General features: G+C 37.4%; 1 protein-coding gene across 2 annotated transcripts in view; it reads left to right on the top strand.

Moving 5' to 3' along the window:
- Positions 1-22887, top strand: part of THEMIS (thymocyte selection associated) — a 183909-nt gene extending 161022 nt beyond the window's left edge. For both annotated transcript variants that reach the window (XM_045499513.1, XM_045499514.1), the window contains 2 exons: positions 10527-10674; positions 22324-22887. In XM_045499513.1, coding sequence (XP_045355469.1) covers positions 10527-10674; positions 22324-22355 — 180 coding nt within the window. In that variant the 3' untranslated portion in view covers positions 22356-22887. The remainder of the gene's footprint in view (positions 1-10526; positions 10675-22323) is intronic.
- The last annotated feature ends 3473 nt before the right edge of the window (positions 22888-26360 follow it).

Raw genomic sequence — 26360 nt, 5'->3', positions numbered from 1 at the left:
CCTGCTTCGGATACTGTGTCTCCCTCTCTCTCTTCTCCTCCCCACTTTGTGTTCTATCAAAAAAAGTAAATAAACATTTAAAAAAAATTTTTTTAAATAATAAAGTAAAAAAAGTAATGAAAAATATTCAACTATTTTTCTCAATATTATTAATAAAATAATTTTGCTTAAGATATTTTTATTTCAACTTTAATCAACTTCAGTTTATTATTTAAAATTTCTACTTTGAGTTTGTTTTATAATGCACATGGTATATTATTTTTTTATTAAAAAAATTTTAATGTTTATTTTTGAGAGAGAGAGAGAGACAGAGTGTGAGCAGGGGAGGGGCAGAGAGAGAGGGAGACACAGAATTGGAAGCAGGCTCCAGGCTCTCAGCTGTCAGCAAAGAGCCCGACATGGGTCTCGAACTCACGAACCTTATGAACCACAAGATCATGACCTGAGCTAAAGTCAGACACTTAACCGACTGGGCCACCCAGGTGCCCTATACATGGTATATTATTAGTAGAGTAAATGTACATAATTACGTATATGTTGGTAGAGTACATATATATGTAATTTTATGTATATGCACATGTATGACATTTATATTTTGTGCTTCAAAGTTTTGTTAAGAACATGCAATCAGAATGGTTCAGCAATCACTGATTTGCAGGTTGGTAGGAAAGAGAAAAGATGGCAAAGCTGATGAGTGAATGGAGAACCAAGAGATAAAAGGAAAATGACAGAACGGAGTTGCTGGAAATTGAGGGGAAAATGCTTTTTTCAGATGATGAGATGGTTATCAGAGTTATGTACAAAGAAAGCTCAGGAACTGTGAGGCCTGAGAAAAGGCCATGGAATTTATGACTGATGGCTGAAAGGCTATTGGTGAAAATATTTTTAATCAAGTGGTAACAACAGAAACCAGATTCCACTCAGTAAATAGATAGTAAGTGAGTGCAGGTGGGGGGGGGCGGGGGGGGGGGGGGAAGAGCAGTAAAAATCAATTACTCTTACTAAAGTTTGGCAGAAAATGAATGGGGCAATGGAGAGGCAGAATCAAAGAATATAAGTGGGCAGAATAATTGATTAACTCAAAGAGGAAGGTGGGGAAGTGTCACACAAGAAGGAGAAGGTACTGACTTTAGAAAGAGGAAAGAATCTACGTAAGAAAGATCAAATGAATTTCTAAGACAAGACAAGAAAAGCTGTGGGAATTGATTTCAGATAGCCACAATCTCAATGAATTACATGATCAAATAACTTCCTAAGATTGAGGAATGCCAGGCTGTGACTGTGAGCTTGTTAAAAGAGGAAAAGATTTGAAATATCGTTTATGTACCCCTCACTAGGAACTGAAACAGAAATCCTCAGATAACTGGGCAACCTGGAGGACCTAGATATCACCAGGAAACATAAATTTATTAGAGACAAATAGGAAAATTATAAGCCTTTAAAAAATTACCAGAAATAAGCGGCCTTTGGAAGATCGGTGACAAGAGTAGAATGGAAAGTGAGGATCTTATAACCACAATAAGAAAAATGATAAGGAGTTTCCAGGGACCCCTTGGATGGGGAAACAGGTGAGGCAAAGAAGCTGAGAGGCAGAAACGATTTGAAGATTGAGAGAGATGAACGTTGTTAAGAGATTATGGGCACAGAGAGGGTGCTAAAATCCAAGATCTTGAAGATGGAGAAATTCTGAAGGACAATGAGGTCCAGGTTCCGATTGTACTTACAAGAGGATAAAAAAGAGTAGGAAAAAAGTTCCACGGAGATGTGAACATTAAGGTCCTCTGATGTCATGTTGGCAGAGGAATGGCAGAGAGGAGGCCATGAGCTGAAGAACGCATTATAAAGAAAGTGGAGGAAGATCATGGAGACAACTGAAGGGTCAGGCCAGGTTTCTGTAGAAATTTAGAGAAGGTGTTGAATGGTAGTGCCAGACAGTGCTTTATAAAGGGCATGGGGAATAGGGTGTGTGAATAGGAAGAAGTCAAAAGGGCAGCCTTCATGGGAAAGTGTTTCAAGGAAATGTGTCCAGGCTTGAGTTGAGGTGAGAAGGTGGGAACCATCCTTCGATGACTACATGGTATGTTAGCCACTAGATCACAATGGCCTGAAATGTTTACATTTTAGCAACTCTTCAGTGGGAAGCATGCCATTTTACATTTCATGTCATGTGAATGCTTAAAGAAATAGATGAATCATACTCACCAAAATCATTTCTAGCTCAAATAATAATACAGCAGTGTTTTACATCAGGCTGTATACGGAAGACTTTCAAAGACTTATATGAAAGGCTGTGTTTTAATACCCAGGACATTCAAATGATTTCAAATGTAGTTTTTAATAAATGAATTGAGAATACTTTTCCTGGATACAAAACTATTATACGGTGCATTGCAGCTCCCATCTGCCACCTGCAGCCAGTGTTACTCTGCTGGACACTTTTCAAATGCTATTCATACGTCTACTGATTAAAAACTAAATCCACTGAAAACTAATCTAAACAAAAAATATGTCACATACTTTATTCTACTGTAATTTCTGCTTCCGTAATTTAAACTAAAATTAATTTTCCTGTCCTTTGGCCACAGATTACCCCCACTGAGTCTGAGGGTTATGATTTTCCAATTAAAATGGGAGCTTGAAAGTTATAACAATAGCCCTGTGAATGAATAATTTTAAAATTTGCAGGAAGGCAAATAGAAAGAAAGGAGAAAATTTATTTATATACAGAGTTATTCCAGCGTCCGTGGATCAACATTAAAGATAAGAGGACCTTGGTCTTTTGTAGGAAATGCACTTGTCACAGCAGCTCTAAAATAGCAAACCCTTTTGCATGCATGTTCATTGTCTGAAGTGACATGGGTAACATTTTTGAGGGCAGCTAGTCTCATTTATCTCCTTAAGATTAGCAAACGTACAGATTAGCTGTCTCTTCTGGACTCATTTTAAAGTGACGATATATTGGTTAAGCCTTGCTTCAAGTGTCCATTTCATTTTTGGCTAAAATTATAGAAGATTAGAAAAGCAAGAAGCAGATTGAATTGAGCTTGACAAAAGGGTGTGAAGAGGTTCTTCACCCTGAGTACTCTGAAGGAAAAATTCTTAAACATGTTTAAATCAAACAGAGTCTGTGATTATATTGAGTTCTTCCTCAATATTCATGAGCTAGGACTTGGTTTTCCTCAAGAGGGTGGTCAAATCAGAATGGCAGGACTTCTAGATGTCAAGTTGTCTAGTTCCCTGTTTTCAGCAGGGAAAATAGAGGAAGATGCAACTGAAATATATTAACACTGATAATATCTTCTTTAATACATAATATGCTCTGGAAAGATGTCTTTGAAAGTTAAGGTTTAAAGCAGTCTTTAGGTAAATGAAGGATTTCTCTCCCAGAGAGCATGGTACATCTTTGATATATGCTGCATGATAAGATCTCTAATAGTTCCAGCAGAGATTTGTTTTCTTGGACCTGATTCCAGGAAGTTCAGCAGGTAGAAGTTCTTGAAGGGCTGTGATGGAAAGATGTCTTTTTTTTTTTTTAATCAGAGCAACTTGGGAAGCAGACACAGCTATATTTCTTTTGCATGGGCCAATTGCCTCTTCTCTGACCCAAGGGCAAGGGCAAGGCAGATAGAAAACCCCAACTCTTTTAAATGTCCTGAACTTCTGGTGGTACTTGCAGCAGGTAAAAGAGAGACAGATCTATCCCACTTGTTAACCACATTTGGGCCAAGAGTATCTAAGTGTCAAGCCACATGCATGCACTTGATATTGCTGCTGAGGTGCCCAGTTAGCTGCCAGCTCAGAGCCCAGCCATCATGGTCTCACTTGAAGAATGGTCTCATTTGCATGGTTGAGGGGGAAAACACTTGTTGAGGATAAAGGATGCCAGCAAAGGGTCTCACATGGGAGGGACACAGCCTGGAACTCTGGGATAAGTGGGAGAGGTGGTAGTGGGCTTCTGATGGGCTGATGAAATGAGGCCTACCAACCATAGTTCTGGGCAACCCCCTATATACGACCTCTGGCTGCAAGGGACAGGAAGGTTCTCAAAGATGGTTTGTTGGGATTGGGTGGAACAAGCTCAAAAGAATGCTCTTGCAGGTTGTATAAAGAGCATATTCTGCTCAGGCGGTTGAGTGTCCTACCCTTGATTTCAGCTCAGGTCATGACCTCATGGTTCGTGGAACTGAGACCTATGTTGGGGTCTGCACTGACAGCTTACTTGGAATTCTCTCTCTCTCTCACTCTCTCTCTGACCCTCCTTCTCTCGTTTGCACACACACGCAGTCTCTTGTTCTGTCTCTCAAAAAAAAAAATATTTACAAAAGAACATATTCTATGTAAAAGGCAGGTTATTAGTATAGATGGATAATTCTATGAAATCTCAGATATTGTCTGAAAGAGAGGACTTTATATGATCAACTTTAAATTATTTTTCAGTTTATATTCTTGCTTGTTTAAATATTTTCGTCAGAAAAAACAAACATTTGCCTCCATTTAATTGGGTCTTTATAATGCACAATGAGAAATTTATTAGTTTTTTTAAACTGCTTAATAATCTTCTGAATTATTTACGGTGATTCAACCATATAACAAACAAAAGAGAAAATACACACATTCTCTCTCTCTCTCTCTCTCTCTCTCTCTCTCTCTCCCATTAGAAGACAGATGGCATAGAGGATTATATGTTCTGGAACGATAATTTGAATATGCAAACCTATGTTTCCTATGATTGGATTTGGAACCTCATTTCTTTATTTTAATGTATAGTTGCTGAATTACTGTTACTATTTTCTTGTTTTAAGTGTAATTTAATTATGGGGAAGAAAGTTAGTTAATGGGAAATTTCTTCCCAAATACCACTTGAAATGTCACATGTCCCTTGTACTCACTTTTCTGAAGTGAAAAAGTACAGACAGTGGAAAGGATCAGTTGTTTATACAAGCAGAGAAAGAGGACGCTTTTTTTAGCCTGTTAGGAGAGTGGTTGATTTTTTGTAAAAAGTAAAGTACGTTATCTGGGATACTTCGTGTTGTTTAACATGTAAATGATGTTCAGTCCCTGGGCCAAGACAGGCCCTCTGTGACTCTCTAAAGAAAAGCGAGTCTCGCCCTTGGGGAAAAGGGACGTGGATGAATGTAATCATGAACAGAGAATCTCAATAAATTGTTTGGAAGAGGATGATTTTTTTCCCTCATAACATGGCCTTGGTGAGATGAAAGATGGATTTGAAGAAAGAAAATATTTTTGGCGTAATATTAATTTGTTCCTTTCTTTGTTCATGAGAAAAATATTCAGTGTGTTGTTATTGGATCATTGCTTTCAGCAGGACCACTAAAAGCAATATACAAGCTACACACCAAGAATAACATGAAAAATAATTGAACAGTTGTTTTATATTAGCAGACAGGATTATAATGAATGATTTCTAATAACAAGTTAAGTGGCAGTTATACAAAATAAACAGTTTATTTTTGAACTACAACTGTAAAGTGGTCACAAAGGCCTGATGATGCCAGTTCAAATTTATCTGTGTTCTTCTCTATTCTTTGCACACATTATTTTTCTCATTTTCCTCTGGACCTGATATTCAGGTTGAAGGCTTGATTGACATCACTGAAGCAGTGCCTGACAGAGTTTTATTTCTTCCATTATTGTCAGGTCACAATCTCATGCCTATGGAATATGGGCCCACAGTGTGTACACTCTAAGTTCTCTATTTCCCTAATATAACCATTCCTTGATTTATAGTTTTCATAGATAGTAACCAATCCACATCGAGTCACAGAAATATATGGGACACTATATAACCATAGTGTTTTCAATGATTGCAACAGTGAATTTATTTAAAAGCACAAAATTTGCAATATGTATTTTTTATGGGTGAAACAAGTTAAAAATATGTGTTCCTTTCAAATATATAATAAGTATTACTGTTCAGAGTGACTGGATATCACTTCTAGCATATGAACATGTGACTATATAGTAGCCGTTGATAGGCTAGCTAAAGAAAAAGTCATAAAAATTAAGTCTATATTTATTCATGCATTTCTCCACTAATTTAGCATGTAGTTATGTCATACCTACTATATTTAAAATACTGAGATAAGGACTGAGAACAACTCAAAGCCTAGAAAACAAAGGTGCTGACTAAAGGCTACATGGTGAAAGGAGACTTGCAGGAACTTGAGACTTAATAAATTAAAGAGGAAGAGTTTGTGGGGCACCTGTGTGGCTCAGGCAGTTAAGCGTCTGGCTTCAGCTCAGGTCATGATCTCAAAGTTCATGAGTTTGAGCTCTGCGTCGGGCTCTGTGCTGACAGCTTAGAGCCTGGAGCTTGCCTCGGATTCTGTGTCTCCCTCTTTCTCTGCTCCTCCCCACTCACGCTCTGTCTCTGTCTCAAAAATAAAAATGCATTAATTTTTTTTTTAAAGAGGAAGAGTTTGTGAGGAATGTTCTAGGCAAACAGAAGATCCAAGCCTTAAGACAGGAAGGAATAGTGGTGGAGTTGTAAAGCTAAAGCACATTTAGAATTGGAATCCAGAGTACTTATCATAGCACACAAGCCCTTGGTCATCTCATTTTATAAATCTCCCCTCACCCCTGAAGTCATAAACACATAGACAGTAAATTAAGCCACACGATTGTTGGAATTATCTAGGATGGTACTAAGACAGCTCAGTCAATAACAAAACTCTGAGAAAGTCTTAACAGTCAATGTGTAGGTAAAGAAGGTTGAAACAGCAAAGGGGACTAAGAGTGAATGGTCAAAGTGGTATTAGAGACTTTAAGGCAAAGAAAGGGAGTGACTAGACATGTCAAGTGCTGCTGAAGGCTAAAGCAGGATCAAGTCGGACAGATGGAAGTTTTCAAACTGGGATGGATGCTGTGTAGAAAAAAAGGGGAAATGAGCCTTGGACGCTGGAGGATATAGAGAAAGTAGAACGATCAATGGAGCCCAGGTTCCAATGAGGTCCAAGAATTGTCCTGGTGGAAAAAACAGTGTTGGAGATGGGAGCTTGGCTTGAGTACAGACAATAAAAGATAGGAGATTAGGTGAGGGAGGAAGACACTTAGTGATTTTGGAGGGGGAAAAGGTTATTATGACAGGTTTCAGGTGTGGCTCTGGGAGTGAAAGTCTAAGGGAGAGAAATGGAAAGTTCATTCATAATAAGGAGATCCAGTCAGGGTGTTGAATAGAATGTCTTCATAAATATGAACATCATCCAGGATCATGGGGATGGAAGGAAAAACAATAATCCCATCTTTTTTTATGAAGAATGGATTGTGACTAGAGATTGGTAGATGGATGATACCAGCAAGAAGGGAGATGGTGCCTACCTAGCTGGCAGGAATATCAAAGCAGTGGGGATTTTTAGCAAGGAGGTAAGGGTGCAGTGGACAGTACTATGGCAAGAATATCGACTTGAGGCTATCTAGGGGCACCTGGGTGGCTCAGTCGGTTAAGCGTCCGGCTTTAGCTCAGGTCATGATCTAACACTCCGTGAGTTCGAGTCCTTCGTCAGGCTCTGTGCTGACAGCTCAGAGCCTGGAGCCTGCTTCAGATTCTGTGTCTCCCTCTCTCTCTCTGACCCTCCCCCGTTCATGCTCTGTCTCTCTCTGTCTCAACAATAAATAAACATTAAAAAAAAAAGAATATCAACTTGAGGCTGTCTAGAGTGTGGAGGAATAAGCAGCATCTTCATTTGTAGGAGAAGTGCTATCCTCAATGGAGAATGGAATTTTAGTCAAGGTAGGGAGGTAGTGACAATGTTCTAAAAGAAAGTTGAATATGTAGTGAAAACTGCAAACTATGGAGCAAAGTTCTGAAGGCATCTGAGAGAATCTGAGAGATAAGAAGGAAGAGAAAGAGGAAGGGATTGATGCTTAATGGAAGGCCTTTGGGCAGTGAAAAATGGAGCATTGTGGAGATTTTTTGAAGCAGAAAATTAGTACCTGTGGATGGTTTGAAAAGCCAGGAACTGGAGGGAGTGACTGACTTTAAGTAAACAAGGTTGAGAGAACACAGCAGGATCAGCAGTTTAAGACACATCTAACTCCTTTTACATTAGGACTAGGGAATAGGAACCAGGCTGTAACAAGTAAAAAAAAGGAGAGGTTGAAAAACTTGACATGGCTCCACTAGAGGAGACCAGTGTGGGGACTGCCTTTATTTAGCAAAGTGGGGTTCTTAATTATTGAAATGCTAATGTATTTATAAAATGCTCAATCTGCCAGAGATTTGCCCCAAGATGCACCAGACCTGTGCAATACTTGACCCATTATGATCAAATGGTCAGCCTTGATCTGCTCAGCCTTTCATGTTACAGGTTTCAGGTTTCAGAAATTTATTTAAGTTTTGTGTTTCTTCTTTGAAATCTGGTTATAATTCACATAATTTTCATGAATTTTTACATTTCTCCCTCAATATTTTAATAATATTGATTGAATTTGGAATGAAAAAACAAGAAGCCACATTTCTTCTTTATCCTAGTTTATTACTCAATACTGAAAAACTATGATTTAATAGTCATTGAATGAATATATTTTCCAAAGGCATCTAATATCAAAAATACTTAAATTCTAGTTTAATCTGCTTCTTTTCAAAGCTATGGGCCAATACAAACTATGTGACAAGCCTGACAACAAATTTAAAAATTCATACTGACTTAAATTTTTCTGGGCTGTGGATGAGTCAAATATAAACAGGTGTAGCAGTTTCATTTTGGCCAATACCGACATTCAAATGCTGATCTTTTGAGTTGTCCCCCATAGGATCACCTGGATCCCATCTTTTGTTAGTAGAGAAGGAATTTGAGAATTATCTACAAATGACTTACCACACTCTATTTTAATTCTTCACTTAAACAATTTAAGAAATTATGTTGGAACAATTTAAAGTCTGAAACTATGTCATATTTACATTTGTATTCTCATACTGTACCCAGTATCTGGGATTCTATAGATAAATTGGATATATCATTTATCTATGGCCGCACAATGCTGCATACTCACCAGCAAAATCTAATGCATATAGCCAAACCACATTTATTTAGTCCACGAAACTGTGGAGTTCAGCTGACCTGATCAAGGCTGGTTCACCCAAATGTCTGGGTTTCTACTGGCTGTTGGTTGTCTCAGCTCTGATGATTGGGGTAACCTGACTTTACTCTCTGTGCCACTCAACCCCCAGTAGGCTAGTCTAAGCATGTCTTCATGGAGTAGTGAAAGGGCAAGAATGAGCAAAGCCAATTGTGGAACTATCTTTCAAGTCTCTGTGTGGCATGTGTCAATATCCTGTTGATCCAGAAGTCACATGGACAAGTCAAAAGTCAAAGTAGAAGGACATGGCAAAATTACATGAAGGACATGGATACAGAGAGAGGTGAAGAAATGGGGCCATCAATGTAACCATTCCACCACATTGAATGGATAAATGAACAAATGGATTGCACAGTGGTGTGAAAAGCACTGGACTAAGGGTTGGGAGACGTATCCCTGAGGCTCGGCACCATTCATTCTGTTTATTTGGGTTAATTATTTAATCATGATGGACCCTAATTTCCTGATTGGCCTTTTCCAAGCTTTAAAAGCCTTTAATTTGAGCTTTTGATAAAGCTTTTAATAAACTTAATGCTGTACACAGTCTGCGCGAGGAACTTAAGGAAAATTGTTCATTATCCTATCCCTTAGTGAACCAAAGTGGCTAATATGGATGGCCAATGTTGACTGGCTAATTTTGACTCTATGAATCTTTGAATATTATGTAACCATGTTTAAACTGAAAACCCTCTAGTCTGAATTTGAATATGGTTCAAAGTGCTGAAAGTTCAGTTTCCTGTTCAGGTCTCTAGTTTTTGCTCCTATCTGATGATTCTTTTGAAGCGTACAATATGTCAGTATTACATCAAACACTGTGACATCTCTTATATGTGAGAGGTGTTTTAGGGTCCATTGATGTTGTGCCTTAATAATTCATTGTTAGGAGGAATCATTATTCTTAAATTGAGTAGAGAAGCTTTGTCAAGTTTGCATAATGCTGATAAAAATATGAGTTAATTTAAAGTAGATGCTATGATTTGTTTTACATAAAGGCCACAGGTAATGCAGAAATGAAACCTGCTCTTCATTATACAATATGTGATTATGTAACGCATAATGAAATGCTGTAGAATTTAACTCTAAGAATAAAAACTGAGTGAAAATGTGTTCAATGAGAAATATCTTATAAACTTCACAAGAAGAAAATGATGTACACAAACAGGATTTGAAGATGATTTTCTGAGTCTCAGATGACTTCTTATTCTAGTCACTCAGATTGCCTAAAAAATTCCACACGTAGATTACCAAAATATATTGATGAAAATGTAATTTGTAACTCACTTTGACATTTCAAATGTTCTGATTCAGATATACAGACATAACTTGCCATATGATAAATGTTTATCCCTGTCATATCTCTGGGAAGCATTTATTTTGGACTGATAATTTACTTGTGAAATCAATCATTCTGGCCTGTGTCATTTCAGAGTCTCCATGTAGACAAGAAACTGCACTCAAATCAAGCTGGCCTGGATTCAAAAGTACCAGTTGGTTGTCAAAATGATTCGGCCGATCTGGAGAAAGAGAAAAGCAAGAGTGGGGCAACTGTCATAGCAGCCACCAATGTAACCACAGGTTAGTTAAGCCACGTGACAATGGTTTTAATTGCCCACATGACAAATGCATAATTTACAGATTGTTACTACCACTTTGCTTGGAATATATGGCTCTCTCAAAGTGACTGCCTGAATTGCAAATCTCATTGAGATGTAGTTTTAAGTGCAGCGTAATATTAGACACTCACAATAAGTCTGTTCATTGTTCTTTTTTATTTTTTATTTCTATTTTATTCTCTTCATTTATGGTTTTCATGGCCAATGATGTGTTTTAAGATTGCTTGTATTATCATGACAATAATATTTTTAAATTTTTGCTAGAATTAACAAGAGGATTAATGGCTTGAGAAGAGGTTATAGCAACTGAGATGTCTTTAAGTTAAAGATGTGTCAAAGAAGTAACCTAATGTATATGTGAATTATGATGGTTTTGTTTCTAGGGGTGATGATCTGATATTTTTCATCTCTACTAAAAGCAAAACAAGAACAAATGGACTTGTGGAGAAGTTGATAGCGTTGCTACTAACTTCCATATTGTAGAAATCTGGGATGAGTTAGCAAGGGAAATGAGAATTTTCTTTCTTGGCAATATTTTAGACACACCAAAGCAGCTCAATTTCTATTACACTTTATCTTTGAAACTTCACATTTCGTTTGTAGGAAAATGGAAACGGTAATTATTCTTAAGCATATGGTTTGTTCCTTTCCCTTAGCTAGCGCTCCTTTTTTTCTCCAAGGGCATGTAAAAGTCAAAATACTAGCTATAACATCTCTGAAGTGTTTCTGCTCAAACTCTGTCTGTACAATCTGGGTTCTTTCATGTAGTTAGCTTACTGACTTTTGACACTCCTATAAAAATATCCCATAGAGCTTTTCTTATTGCCTTTTCATTGACTCTTGCCGACTGATAAAAATGAAATTCTGTGAAGGGCTTTGAAAACCATGCATATTGCAATCCCTGCAAATTTCAAATACTAATCAAGCATGACTATAAAAGAAACAACTACTGCAATGAATATTGCTGCAGTGTATTGAGTCTCAAGCCATTACTAATTCATTGAAAACTTTTTTCCCCTTAAGATTATGGATCCTACAAAATACCAGATAACAAAATTCCCAAGATCAAAGTTTATGTTTCAATCATTGGAAACCTTATCTGATCTACCCCTGTGTGTGCCTCTTCCTGGGATGGCACTGGACAGCCCCAGCTTTGCACCCTGCGTGAATAGTGCAGAATATGTCACAGACCCGGGCAGCACCTGCTTTGAAGATGTCGCCTCTAAGTGATGGCTTAAGAAAAAAGAACACCTGGAATTAAAGTAGTGTTTTTAAGCAAGTGAGACTCCTAACTTTATTTAAGAACAGTAAACTGACCTCTCCTTACTTAGGTTAATTTCAACATACATTTATTTAGAAATTGTTTAGTCCGCTCATCTGAGAAATATCTTCATTTGCTTTCCCATCTGTAATTACAATCAATTACAGAATAAGCTGTCTTCATTATGAATTAAAGTGTATGACAATTCCATATGTAAAAATACAAAAGTTAGATAACACAGAAATATAATTCTTCAAATTCCATTTTATCTTCTGTAATATATGTCTCTCTATTTGGAAAAAAAAAGACTCACTGGATCTCTACTTAATATTTACCATATACCAGAGATAGCTCATCTCTGAGTATCCAGGAGCCACCACGGAGATCAGGACAAGCAGATGATACCCTTTCCGAACTTTCCCCTCTTTTTAGTGCTTCGACAGAAGTCAGTAATTTCCTAAATTCTCCTTGGTAAAAATGGCAGTTTTAGAGTCTTTTGTAGCACATCACAGACAAAAGCAAAAACAAAAGCAAAAATCTTATGAAGACAGGGATGCTGCTTCTCCCAGCTTGCTCCTTTTGGACACCCAAATCTTGTTCTTCCACTTAGATGAAGTGGAACCAATTCAAATATGTATCTAATCATTATACTAAAAGGAATTCTTTATTTTAGAATTGAACGTAAATAATGAGAAGATTTGCTGTGAATGGCTGAATGCACATCGTGTGATGAAAGTTTGCACTGCTGCAGCCAGGGGAGCAATAAATTCTACCTCAGGAGCCGTGCTGCCCGGCCTGGCTCTTCTTCCCTAAGCAGCCAATGTAAATGCTTCCCCCAGTCTCCTGCATGACCTTCTTCTGTGGGTCCTTGACTCACTCTGGTTGCTTGGCAGGTTGGCAATGCCCACGTCTTATTTTAGGAACTTTGTTATTAAGCCTGTACATAGGTTTGTCCATAAATTACTAAAAGAACAGTCCTCTAAAAGTGGGATGATTAAGTGCTTAACCTTTGGAGTCTGAACTCAGACTGTTGGGTTTAAATCTTGGCTCCCACTTGCTAGCTGTGTACCATGAGCAATTTGTTAATGTCTCTAGCTCTTTATTTGTAAAACTGCATTAATAATAGGGCTACACCATAGGCTATTTTGGAGACTATATTAGATAAAATAGGTTAAAGTTGGTATAGGACATAATAAACTCCAATTGAATCATAGCTATTGTAACTAACTTTTTCATCCTTATGAGTTGATCACTAAGAAAAACTTTGGTTCCAGACAGTGTCTTTTGCAAAGTGCTGGCTGTGACCACCTGTTGTGGCTCTTGTGGTTTCTGAGTTTCTGCTGGCACCTTTTTTCCTTCGAAGAATGTATCCTCCTGGGAAATTCATGGCTCCTTTGAATCCCATGTGCCTGGGAGTCAATTGGAAACCTTTGGAGATGAGACACTGACTCCTCTGAGTCCAAGATATAGTGCAACTCTGCAGGGACAGGAAAGCCCTGACCCTCCCTAATGGACATCTTCCCCATCTTAGGTCAGCTGCAATAGCTCAGGAAGAGCACAGGACTTCACTGTTTATTCAGTTAAAGTGCTATTTTTGGTAGACGACGTGTGTTAAGTACAAATGTTTGTTTTAAGCTATTTGTTTCATGTCTAGTTCCCTGGGTGGGCTTGCATGTGGAACATTTATTGGGAGTGCTCTTGGGAACAACACATATGGCAGAGAAACAAAAGCAGGTCTAGGCAGAGGGGGAAGTTGAGTCATAATACAGTCACAACAGAGACCTTAGCTGTTCCCACCGGAAGGCCTGGAGCTGGTATGGCTCTTCAGAGTTGTCCTGTTTTTGGGTGAGGGGCCAGGTCTTTATCAGTCATTGGATATAGAGGCTTCCAAGAAGGGGGCAGGACTGTGGGTAAGGTGGCTTCCTTCAGCCAAGGACAAAGTCATTTGGTATCAGAAGATGATCATTTAGTTGTGAAAAGGATCTGGCTATAATGTAGGTCAACTCATTAATTGCAGAGATTGCTTGTGGTGATCTGACTGGCTGAACAAAGATTTCCTCCTTCTGTGTCTCTCTAAAAACTGCACTCTTTGCCAGAAAGGATAATCTTTTAAATATGCCTATTTGTTTTTGCCCTGCATAAATGTGCTCTACTGAGCAAATTCTATATTCTCCTGAACAAGGCTATCAATTGGAATGTCCTTTCTTTTGAAGCTTCAGTTATGTTCTTCTAATTATTCCTCCATCTTTACATTAAATTCATGCCACAACTCATCTTACATAATAAATTCAACTTGTCAAGGAGTGAGAAGAGTCCCTAGGTCAGAAAACAAAAAGCAGGTATCCTAAGGTCTAGTTCCAGTTCTGCCATACCCAGATGTCTTGCCCTTCACAGGCCATTTCATTTTTCTGAGTTATAGTTTCCTTACCAAAAGAGGAGGTACACCAAGAAATCTCTGTGCCCTGTCAATTCTGAAAGTATGAGATTCTGTGGCCTATTCTGATATCATAGAGCATGCAGCTTTGGTCATCTGTAAGCAAAAGTCACATAGAAGTGATTCACCACATGTAGGAACCTACATACTGTGGTCAATTAAACAGGGGAAAGAAAACAAGCTCCGTGGGAAAAACTCATCACTGAAGTCAAGGTAGAAGCTACAGATGAAGAATGGATCTATCGGAAAATAAATTTTTATATTGAGCTTTAATTTAACCTTAACATTTGATCTCAACTTTAGATTTTACGTGTATTATGAGAAATGAAACATGAGGCAGGTATCTATTGGGACTACTTTGAGAGTTAGATAAAGTTGGTGTTCTGTATTAAAGACCTGGACTGAAGAATGACTGAAAACATGCTATCAAGAGATAGTACTTTAGATATCATAAAACATATTTCCGTTTCTCAATTTTAATAAAGGAACACTTCAGTAATTCAGCGTTATTGTAAGTAGTGTGTAATTCTAAGCACAATAATTACCCTTACTCCAAAGACTGGAAAATCTGTTATATAGAATATTGGACAATTTTATTTATTTATTTATTTATTTATTTATTTATTTATTTATTTATTCATTGATTCCATGAAAGACGCCTACTTGCTTATCTTTTCTTTAAATTTTATTTAAATCTAAGTTAATTAACACATAGTGTAATAATGGTTTCAGAAGTAGAACCCAGTGATTCATTATTTACATATAACACCCAGTGCTCATCCCAATAAGTGTCCTCCTTAATGCCCATCACCCATTTAGCCCATTCCCCTCCCTCCTCCTCACCAGCAACCCTGTTTATTCTTTGTATTTAAGAGTCTCTTATGGTTTGCCTCCCTCTGTTTTTATCTTATTTTTCCTTCCCTTCCCCTATGTTCATCTGTTTTGTTCCTGTAATTTCAAACTGGTAATCAAAAAATCTGGTATATCATGCATCCTTCTATTTAACATCAGTGCAGATTTTTCATAATATAAACAAAACAAGGACACCGGTATGATTCCTCTGACATTTCCAGGGAATACTATCTGAGTTTGGAAGTACTGACAGCCTAAAGTGAAATGTTGTAAGATTGCTCTTCATTTTATAGCAACCCATTTCCCTCTTCTCGGAAGGTTTAAATGTTTAAGATTATGCTGGAAGGAGAACCCACAGTCATTTCATTCTTTCAACAGTTTTGAAATATCATTTCCTATTAGGCAGTTGTGTGAGTACTGACAGCCTTGCCCCTCATCTTCCCCAGAGATTAATTTATTTCCTGCAGTGTTTTCTCTTCACGGAAAATCTGACTCGTCAGCCTTCACCAATGGGAAATCTCATCAGCAGAATGTTAATTGTAAAAGCAAAATCATATACCATATTGAAAGGGAAAAGCAGTTCTCTAGGCAATGCAACCCTTTTCTTTTCTTTTCTTCTCACTCCATTCTCTCCTCAATCTGCGGCTGGACAGGAACATTAACCACTGGGGAAACATTGTGCAAGATGGTGAGTTATAGAGGGAAATATTCAGGCTTTGCAACCAGACAGACCCAAGGCTGAACTCTATTTGAATGAATGTCACATTTTCTTGTGATTTTGTTTCTTTATCTGTAAAATGAGAATAAAAATACCTGCCTCACATGAAATTGTGTAATGAGACTGGCACAGAGGATACACTAAAATATTATTATTATTATAGGGTCAATCAACAGTCTTTGTTTAGCACTATATTGATTGCTGTGGCATCATATTTAACCATGTGAGTATACCAAGGAATCTGTTAGAGATTTGAAGAAATATATCTTCTAGCTGTTAGTTGTCAGGAGTGTTAGACCAAGATAGATTATTGAGATAGCCTGTTTGAAGTCTTGTCTTCCACTCCATTTCCTTTTTCTTCTCATTTCCACTCATATAGATTTCACAATGCTTGCTAAACACTTAGAAACTTGTTGTTTTTTTCACCAGCAAATTCTTTAGGTACCCAAAGGCTCTTTGCTAATAGTTTTAGATCTATCTATTAGGACTGTACATTGCATTTGAGTTATATTTTCCAAAATTATTTTCTCTGAAATAAAAATTATCAATTTATATTTGATTCAGTCTCAGAAATAAAACTTTGGTGAATTAAATCTTGAGATTAAGAAGATAATAATATACTAGAAAAGTAGAGATGAAGTTGAGAAATACTAGATGAAAAATCAAAATCAGGTTTTAAGCCGAGAATAATGATTTTTGTACTATGATTATGATTAACAGATCCATTTAAGTAAATGAAGTTTTTTTCTTGTTTCCCCCATGTTTTTTTGTGATTTGAGTGTGACACTAGAAAGAAAGAGCAATCAAAGCATTAGATAGATGATCAAGTGAAAAAAGGAGATGTCATGGTGTAAACTCCTAACTGTGACCTAACAACTAAGCTACGTGCATGGTGTCCAACTTATAATAGGTGATATCCTTTCATGTGGCAAAATAATAGTTTTCTCCAGACTGAGGACAGTATCTTCACTTGTGTAGAACAGGAGCCTGAATCTGTGTGGTGACCTCTGCCTTTGACCTTTATGGAGTCATGCACAAATCATCAATTGATCCTTTTTAATGATAAAGGCATCTTTTTAACTATAGAATTTACTTCTAAATAATATACTTTTGAGTCTTTCCCTAATTCTCTGAAAATCCTCATAAATAACTTTCAATCTTATCATTTTAAATTTCCTTTCTCCTTTTTTTTTCTAAACATGTTTCTTGTTGGCACATGAGAATCTTTCTTTTATCCATTATTTCCTACCAATTCTAGTTCTTGTTTTATTAAAGAAACATTTTTTATTCTGACCAATGAACAAAGTAAAGGAAAAAGGAACAGTTGACAGTAACTTTCAAAACTTATTGCAGTGATTCTCTTAAGTTCTTGCACATAAAAAAGTCACTTTATGAGCATCTTAAAAATACATATTCTTGGGGAAAAATACATATTCTTGGAATCTGCTGTCTAGAGCAAGATGGGCAAACTGGCAGTGAGTCGGTCAGCCTGTCCCATTGTCTGTTTTTGTATGCCCATGAGCTAAGAATATTTGTTATTTCATTTTTAAATGTTAGAAAAAGACAATGAAAAAATACTTTTTGTGACATGGAAATTACATGAAATTCAAATTTCAATGTCTATATAACATTGTATTGCAACAACAGCCACACTCATTCATTTAATATTACCCATGGCTGCTTTCATACTGTATCCGCAGAGTTGAGTGATTTTGACAGAAACCATATGCAAAGCCTAAAATATTTACTCTCTGATCCTTTAGAATGAAAGTTTTCTCTAATTCAGTAGTTCTAAGTAGAAACTAGGAATCTATTTTGACGTATATTTTATGTGACTGTGAGGCAGGAGGTTCTTTGGAACACATTTTGAAAAACAATGCAGTGGAAGAATTATGGACAACTTTTCTCTTCTCACTCATCACACTCATTTTATCAGCAAATCCTACTGGGTTTATCCTCAAGCAATATCTAGAATACGACTATTTATTTTTACCATGTTTACTGTTGTCAACCTAATCCAAGTCATCATCATTTCTTTTTTGGATTCTTGTATTGGCTTCCTAGTCAGTCTGCTTCTTTCTTTCTTTCTTTCTTTCTTTCTTTCTTTCTTTCTTTCTTTCTTTCTTTCTTTCTTTCTTTCTTTCCAGAGCACATGTGTGGGGCAGGGGCAAAGAGACGGAGAGAGAGAGAATCCCAAGCAGGCTTCTCACTCTCAGTGTAGAGCCCAATGTGGGGCTCAAACCCATGAACGGTGAAATCTTGACCCGAGCTAAAGTCAAGAGTCAGACATTTAACTAACTGAGCCACCCAGGTGCCCCAGTCTGCTTCTGCCCTTGCCTCATGCTGTCCATTCTCAACACAGCAGCCAAGAGTGCATGTGTGAAAACCTTAGTCAGATCATGTAACTCCTTTCCTCAAAACCCTCCAATGGCCTCTCTACTTCTCCTCCTTTGTCACTATCTAGCTACTTTGGCCTCCCAACTGTTTCTCTGAAACTCTAGTGCGCTGCATCCTCAACACCTACACAGACTGTTTTCTCCAAATGGCATAATCTTCCCCCAGAGAGTGACGGACTTTGAGGTTTGTCTTCGGTCAGTCTTTTCTTAACCATTGGCTTCTTAGTGATCCCTTCTGTAAACACTTTATTTAAAATTATAACCTTCCTGTATGGGGCTGCCTATCTCCCTGGTGCCATCCTATATATTATATACACCTTACTTTTTTATTTTGACCAGGGGTCACCTTCCCCACATGAGGGCACCATAGAGGCGGGGATTTTTATCGGTTTGCTCTATCCTTAGATTCTAAAAGAGTGCTGACTCTCTTGATAAATATTTCTTGAACAAAGAAATGAGCCCCAGATTCCCATTTTGAGCTTGATGGATAATGTGTGACAACTATGAAACATTTCTTGTGCACAAAAATAGTTGCCATGAGTATAAATATAAGACTCACCCCTAGAAAATGATGAAATATGATGATAGGAAGAATACAGCAGCTATTTCAATCTCAGCCAATAACTTAATTACAAAAGGTCCTAAGGAAAGTAGAGGTTAGATACAGATATGAAAATGGGTAAATGGATGAAAATCCAGTTGAAAATCTTGAGAAGAGATTCCAGGAAGCCACATTTCACAGTTGAGCTGCCTCCTCTAAGAAGTAGTTGTGCTTTCTGCAGGTTCTACTGTTCATCATCAGCTTGAGCAATTTGAGGAGACTGGATCCCAAAGTTTCCCAAAGGGAAAATGAGCAGGGTGTGACTAGCAGTAGTTCAAATTCACTCCTTAGGAAGCATCAGCATTAGAAGATAATGTAAAGCAATTTTAGATAAACTTGAATTTGAACTTGATTCCTCTAAACTAAAAGGAAATGGATATTTTTCTTTCACCTTAATCTTCTCATTCAAAAAATTCATCTGATTTTACATATATAAAGCTTTATTGTGTGGATTGAATAATAGGTTATTCTTACAAAGATGTAGATTTTAACTACTAAAGAATACTTTTTAGAGAGAAAAACAAAACAAGACTGCATTGTTTACCTGTTCTTCTATGGATGAAGTGTTTGGCTTGATCTCCAAGGGGTGTACATGATTCTACATCCCTCAGTTAATTTAGTCATTTAAGTAAATGTGAATTCAAAAGCCATCAGTGAATATTCAATTCAGTGTAAGAAACATCACCTCCATATAAAGTTTGTGACATTTCCAAAAGGAATGGTTGATGAATGCCAAAAGAGTTGAAGGTTTTAAATCAGTTTGAATTTTAAAACCTAAACAATTGTCAGAAAAGTCAGTTCCTGTACATTTTGAGATTCTTAAAAGTTAATACAATAAAGAACTCCTTTTCTATTCAATGTGAAATCTGCTCTGTCAACTTGAACTGGCCACAAGAACCCAAGTGTTGTTTGAGGCGTTCTTGTGCTGGATGGAAGATTGGGCTCGATCAGGGAAAGGCAACTTGTAAGGTCCCCTCCAAACTAAGATTATTTAAATCCTATTATTTTATACTGAGATAATCTGATTATTCTAATTCCCTCACCTCCCATTTTTCTGCTTAACTATGTACTATCTTAAATCAGTTTATTGACAAGGGAGAATGAGACTAATAACTGTCAAGATGACAGATTGAACTTTCAGACTACAGGCTTATAAATAGTTTTATGTGAATATGAGATGGTAATAACAGGTAATATTTCTGTAGCACTTTACATTGTACAAAGCACTTGCAGATCCATTATTTCGTTTGATATTTCCTCACCTCTATGATTCAGTTATTACTATCACAACTCATTCCTTGATAGAGAAATGGAATTCAGAGATTCCTCCAGACACACAGTCCATAAGTCTTAGACTCAGGAATCAGACCTCGTTCTTCAGATTCCCTTTCTTTATATCACAATATATTGATTTCATTTGCCCTTGCCCCCTTCTTCCCACAAGGAAAGCAATACTGTGAGGGAGAAATAATGTTGCTATCCCTTTTTACAGATAAAGATAGTAGGTGATAGAAGTGGGAATTAAATCTGGGCATACCGCCTAAAAAGCTGTGTTCCTTCATCTATAATGTATATTTGACAGTGTGTAGTTTTATTGCTGTTTGAGATGTGAGGAAGACCTAAAAATCTAAAGGTAGAAGTTGGGACTGGCAGGTGATGAGAAAGAATGAAATCATAAGCGCATGGAATCCAGGCTTTCTCTCATTAGGCCACTGACTACCCCCATCCCACCCCCTACCCTCAGCTCCCCGCCCCAGTTAGCACTGAGAGATGTTGACACAGGAACATAAATTGAGGCTTCCAGAGAAATTAGCATGATGTGTGGAGAAATTCCACTTCTTTCTGCTTTGACATCTCCTTTCTTCTTTCCCAGTTAGTCTGTGAGCTCCTCAGATGTCACAAAACTATACTTTGTCTTTATATTTCACACATGTAATAAAAATAGCTAACAGTTGGTGAGACAGTAAACCTCTTTAGTGTTAAATGTAAAACTCTTTGCATCTATTACCTAATTTAATCTTTGTCATAACCCTGTAAAATAGGAATTATTATCCCTTACCCCCTCTTCTTTTTAAACATGAGGAAATGAAGCACATAAAGGCTAGGTAACTTCCTTAAGGTTATACAGCTAGTATGTAGAAGGAAGGAAGGAAGGAAGGAAGGAAGGAAGGAAGGAAGGAAGAAAAGGAAGGGAGGGAGGGAAGAGGAAGGAGAAGGAGGAGGGAGAGGGAGGAGAAGGAGAAAAGAGGGGAGAGAAAAGAGAAGGGGAGGGAGAGAGGAACAGATGGAAAGAAGGGAAAAAACAAAAGGAAAAAGGGAGGGAGAAGAAAAGAAGGAAATGGAGGGGGAAAGAGAGGAAGTAAGGGAAGGAGGGAAGGAAGGGAAGAAGTCATAGGCTAATGAGAGCTCAGAGTCAAGAACCTTGAAGTGTTCCTCTTCAGGGCCACATGGCTAGCACTCAACAGATCACTAGTACAATGGAGGTATGGGAGAGCAAAGGAGATGACAGGTTTTCTGTACCTCTTGACCATTATAGTGGATGTTAGTAGAATTTTTTTTAAACCTCCCAGCCCCCATGCTCCCCAAAGCCGTAATGGAATGAATGGAATGGAAAGGAATGAAGTATCTTGCCTGAACATAGACAGAATCCCTACTGTGGTATAGCTTGCTTTGCTTGAGGGCTTGATACAGTGTTATTTTACGTTAATGGAAAATCTGTATGTGCTCCTCAGAAACAGTAGATCATTCTGCTTACGCTTGGGACCTGGTACTTTTTCTTCAGTTTAACATTTATAGGTACTCTTTTCCCCTTGTGCAGTCTTTGGAACTCCACTAGGTTTGGGCTCCATTCTGTAGGCCTCGTGTCACAGCCAAGGTGATGGGTCTGCAATCAGACACTTTCAGAGCACAATCAAGCTTCAGTCTCTTACTAGCTGTGTGATTGCTGGGCAAGTCTCTTCACTGTGGATTCAGTGGTTTGTTGTTGTTGTTGTTTTTACCTTACATAGCCTGTATAATAGAGTTTTTCTAAACTAAAATGCAAAGAAAAGCATTTTGTAAACTGAAAAACACTTTACAAATTTAAGGTATTGTCTCCTACCTCGTAGAAATATGTATCTTGTTCCTGAAGAGCTTATATTACTTCCTTGTCTTATTTTGTTTTTTTGGTTGGCTTTTTGTTTGTTTGTTTGTTTGTTTGCCTCCTCTTGTTTTGCTTCTAATTATTTTCCCAAAAACATATATGCATGTGAGTATACTATAAACAGTATTTGAAAGCACGTAGTTTCTTTCCTGGCTATTTCCAATACACATTTCTGATGAACCCTTCTTATTTTTTCTTTACTTATAGAAATCTCCAAAAGTAAAAAACATCAAAAGTAATGAGATGCGACTGAAGCCACCTGGGCAGTGAACATAAATGTTGCAATGGAAAAGTAAGCTTAGCCTTCAAGCCGAAAACAACTATTCCCCAACAGACTTCAGAAGAAACTTGACTGGCCATGGCAAAGGAAAAACACAACCTTAAAAGTTTTAACAGATAATACTTAAAGAGAAACCTATGATATGGAATTCACATAATCTATTCTGTTGTGCCAAAATCTGTATATATGGTTTTATTGTTACTTAGGACATATTTATTTAATGTGCACACACTTTCTGTGATTCCTGTTTCCCCTGCCAACCATGAATCAATTGAAAATGAATTTTATATTTCAGTTTCTAGGTGAACCAGTTGAAAATATGTTGAAAGCCCACCAAATATTTTCAGGGTTTCAGAATTTGGTTTCTTTCTAGAATTTTTCTAGAATTATCATCATTCCTGCTAAAAATAACTTAAAAAATAATTATATCTGAGAGTGATTTAAAATACCCAAGTTTTGGGGCACCTGGGTGGCTTGGTCGGTTAAGCGTCCGACTTCAGCTCAGGTCATGATCTCGCGGTCCGTGAGTTCAAGCCCCGCGTCGGGCTCTGTGCTGACAGCTCAGAGCCTGGAGCCTGTTTCAGATTCTGTGTCTCCCTCTCTCTCTGCCCCTCCCCTGTTCATGCTCTGTCTCTCTCTGTCTCAAAAATAAATAAACATTAAAAAAAATTTTTTTTAAATAATAAAATACCCAAGTTTCTTATCTGATTCCCTGGGAGCTGTGAAAATGAATTTGACTTCACATTTTCACTTTGTTTATAAATAAGTATGTTTGAGGCTTAGCCCCCAAAGCTATCATGAATCACAGGAATTTTCTATAACTTTCTCCCCTGCCTCCTAACAACCAGAGTTCATGACTACAATATCACCAAAGATCAGATAATATGCTTTATTATTTTATGTACTGTATACTAGATAACCCTTTAGATGAATGCTTGTTAGGATTATAGTAAAACCATTTCATTTATGTATCATTATGTACTGAGTACACAGGGACATATTATTTTGCCTCTAATAAAATGAAGAGACGGAGAAGTTATCTTGTTAGTTACACAGGAATTTAATGGCAAGCTTTGGACTTTGTTCATAGGTCATACTCTATACAAAAACTGTTAGTTAATCTCCTATATCATAATTATTTTCTATTGGGTCTAACAATTATTCATTGCTTTAGTACCAAGGAGTCTCTGAAGACAACAAATCATGAAACATCTCTTCAACAGAAAAAAAAAAAAAAACCTACAGTAAGAGATCTTTCGCACAATGCTTTATTGATAAACTGATATAGCTTACTTCTTCTTACCTTTTTTTTTTCTTTTTAAGTGGAACTGAATCCTGATTTCCAATACCCTAAAGACTGTTTTAGTGACTTCATGTGATGCTACAGTTGGTTATTTACAGCTTCTGAAATTTTCTGAGAAGGTTTCACTTTTATTTATGTTGCTGGTTTATGCCCATAAGAACAAGAACTTTGCAAAAAGCTTATGTCCTCACCTTTGATTATTGAAATCCACAGAAAGTCCCTTCTCACTTCATCGATGTTGGCAAACTCATAAAACTCACAGACCAATTTTCTATTTTTCAAATAGTAATGAATAATTAGTGGATCTTATTTGCTATATGAGAACAATTAAATTAGTACTTTTAGTCAGTACAATTCTTTGATTAGAAAATCAAGACAATGCATGTCTTAGTTTGGTTATAAACTATCAAGGTCTTTCTAGTGGAAATCATATATAAACATCTCTAACAATACAAATCCTTATAGGTACTATGCTTCCAGCTCTGTTGCTATTAAAAAGTGTTAATCAACTTCATGTTCATCTATGGAAGATTTTGGAAGGTTGGAAATAAATTTTCTAATTTTAATTTGTATTTGTGTGTGTGTGTGTCCTTTGTCATGTTTAACTGTGGAATAACTATCTTCCTATAACAACTAAGTTAAAATTTTTAACTAGAACTGAAACCAGTTGTTCACTAGTAAGAAGAAGGCCGCCTATGTTAAAGAAGCCAGGAGAATAGAGATACTGTCCTCCTGCCCCTGTCTGCCACAACCAGGGACCTGTAACAATGGTCCCAGTGACCACATTTCACAGTATAGTCAGGCTGTATGGATAGCTGCCAAGATTTCCAATTATGAATGTTACCGTCTTCCTAATTAAATCAGGTAAACAGTTTTGGGAAGGAGATGGAAAGGAGTGAGAAATGGAAAAAGGAAAATGTTCTTTTTTGAGATGTGTTCGGCTCTTAAAACCAGGACTTTAATATAAAAAGTGTTTGTTTTAAGATCAAAGTCAACATTAATGAGACTTCTGGATGTTTATCCAAAGGCTTAAGATACAAGTTACTTCTAAAAGAAAGAGGATATATAAAATTCATAGTAATATATCTCAATAAGCTGGAACACTAAAAACTGAATCTAATAGAATGAAAGTATTCTTCTGATGTTGCCACAGAAATATTTCCACAATTTTATCATTTCTACTGCTTCTACTTGCACTAACCCTGTCACCATTCTCCTATTCTTGCTAACATTCAATCTATTCTTAGTGAAGTAGCTAGCATGAAGCTTTTTAAAACATATATTATTTCATGCCACATTGCTTCCCACCTCATTCAGAGTAAAGGCCAAAATTCCTAAAATGATTTACAAAATCCTACATGATTTACTGCTGTCACTTCTCTGGCCTCTTCTCACTCACTGAGCTCAAGCCATGCTGGCCTCCCCACTGCCCATCAAACATGGCCGGACGGTCTTGATTCAAGGCCTTTGCATTTGCTTTCGCTCCACAGAAAGTAGTTTTGCCCAGATATTCCTCAGGTTCTGTACAAATGCCTGCCCTGAACACACTGTCTCAAACTATCACCTCAACCCCACCTGGTTCTTCCTATCTCCTTCCACATTTTATTTTATTTTCTCCCTAAGGATTGATTCTGTCTAATACACTATATATCCTCAAATGTTTGAGGATGGCACTGATTTCTGCCAATACACTTATGATATGATTTATTTTATGTTCAGTATGTTGGTCATAAGAAAGTGAAGAAGGGATTCAAGAGATTCCACTCAGTTTTTTTAATTTTTAATTTTTTTAAATATGAAATTCATTGTCAAATTGGTTTCCATACAACACCCAATGCTCATCCCAACAGGTGCCCTCCTCAATGCCCATCACCTCCCACCCCCCATCAACCATCAGTTTATTCTCAGTTTTTAAGAGTCTCTTATGGTTTGGCTTTCTCCCTCTCTAGCTCTTTTTTTTTCCTTCCCCTCCCCCATGGTTAAGTTTCTCAGGATCCACATAAGAGTGAAAACATATGGTATCTGTCTTTCTCTGTATGGCTTATTTCACTTAGCATCACACTCTCCAGTTCCATCCACGTTGCTACAAAAGGCCATATTTCATTCCTTCTCATTGCCAAGTAGTATTCCATTGTATATATAAACCACAATTTATCCATTCATCAGTTGATGGACATTTAGGCTCTTTCCATAATTTGGCTATTGTTGAAAGTGCTGCTATAAACATTGGGGTACAAGTGCCCCTAATTTTTAATTTTTATTTTTGAGAGAGAGAGAGAGAGAGAGAGAGAGAGAAAGACAGTGTGAGTGGGGGAGGGGCAGAGAAAGAGGGGGACAGAGTTCGAAGCCGGCTCCAGGCTCCGAGCTGTCAGCACACAGCTTGACATGGGACTTGAACTCACAGACAGTGAGATCATGACCTGAGCTGAAGTCAGACGCTTAACCGACTGAGCCACCCAGGAGCCCCTCAACTCAGCTTTTTCTGCGATAATAGGTCTGTGGACTGTCTCCACATACCAAGGGATCACTGCTAGGGTTCTAAGAGCCAGTCTGTATGTCTGTTTTGATTGTCATTTGAGAACTGAGGGAATGACCACTGGTAGTGTCTGTGGAACCAGTAAACTTACTGTGGATAGACTTGGCCTGGAAGACTCTATTTAT

Source organism: Leopardus geoffroyi, chromosome B2 (assembly GCF_018350155.1).
Source record: "Leopardus geoffroyi isolate Oge1 chromosome B2, O.geoffroyi_Oge1_pat1.0, whole genome shotgun sequence".
NCBI lineage: Eukaryota > Metazoa > Chordata > Mammalia > Carnivora > Felidae > Leopardus > Leopardus geoffroyi.
This window is presented reverse-complemented; position numbering and strand designations above follow the sequence as displayed.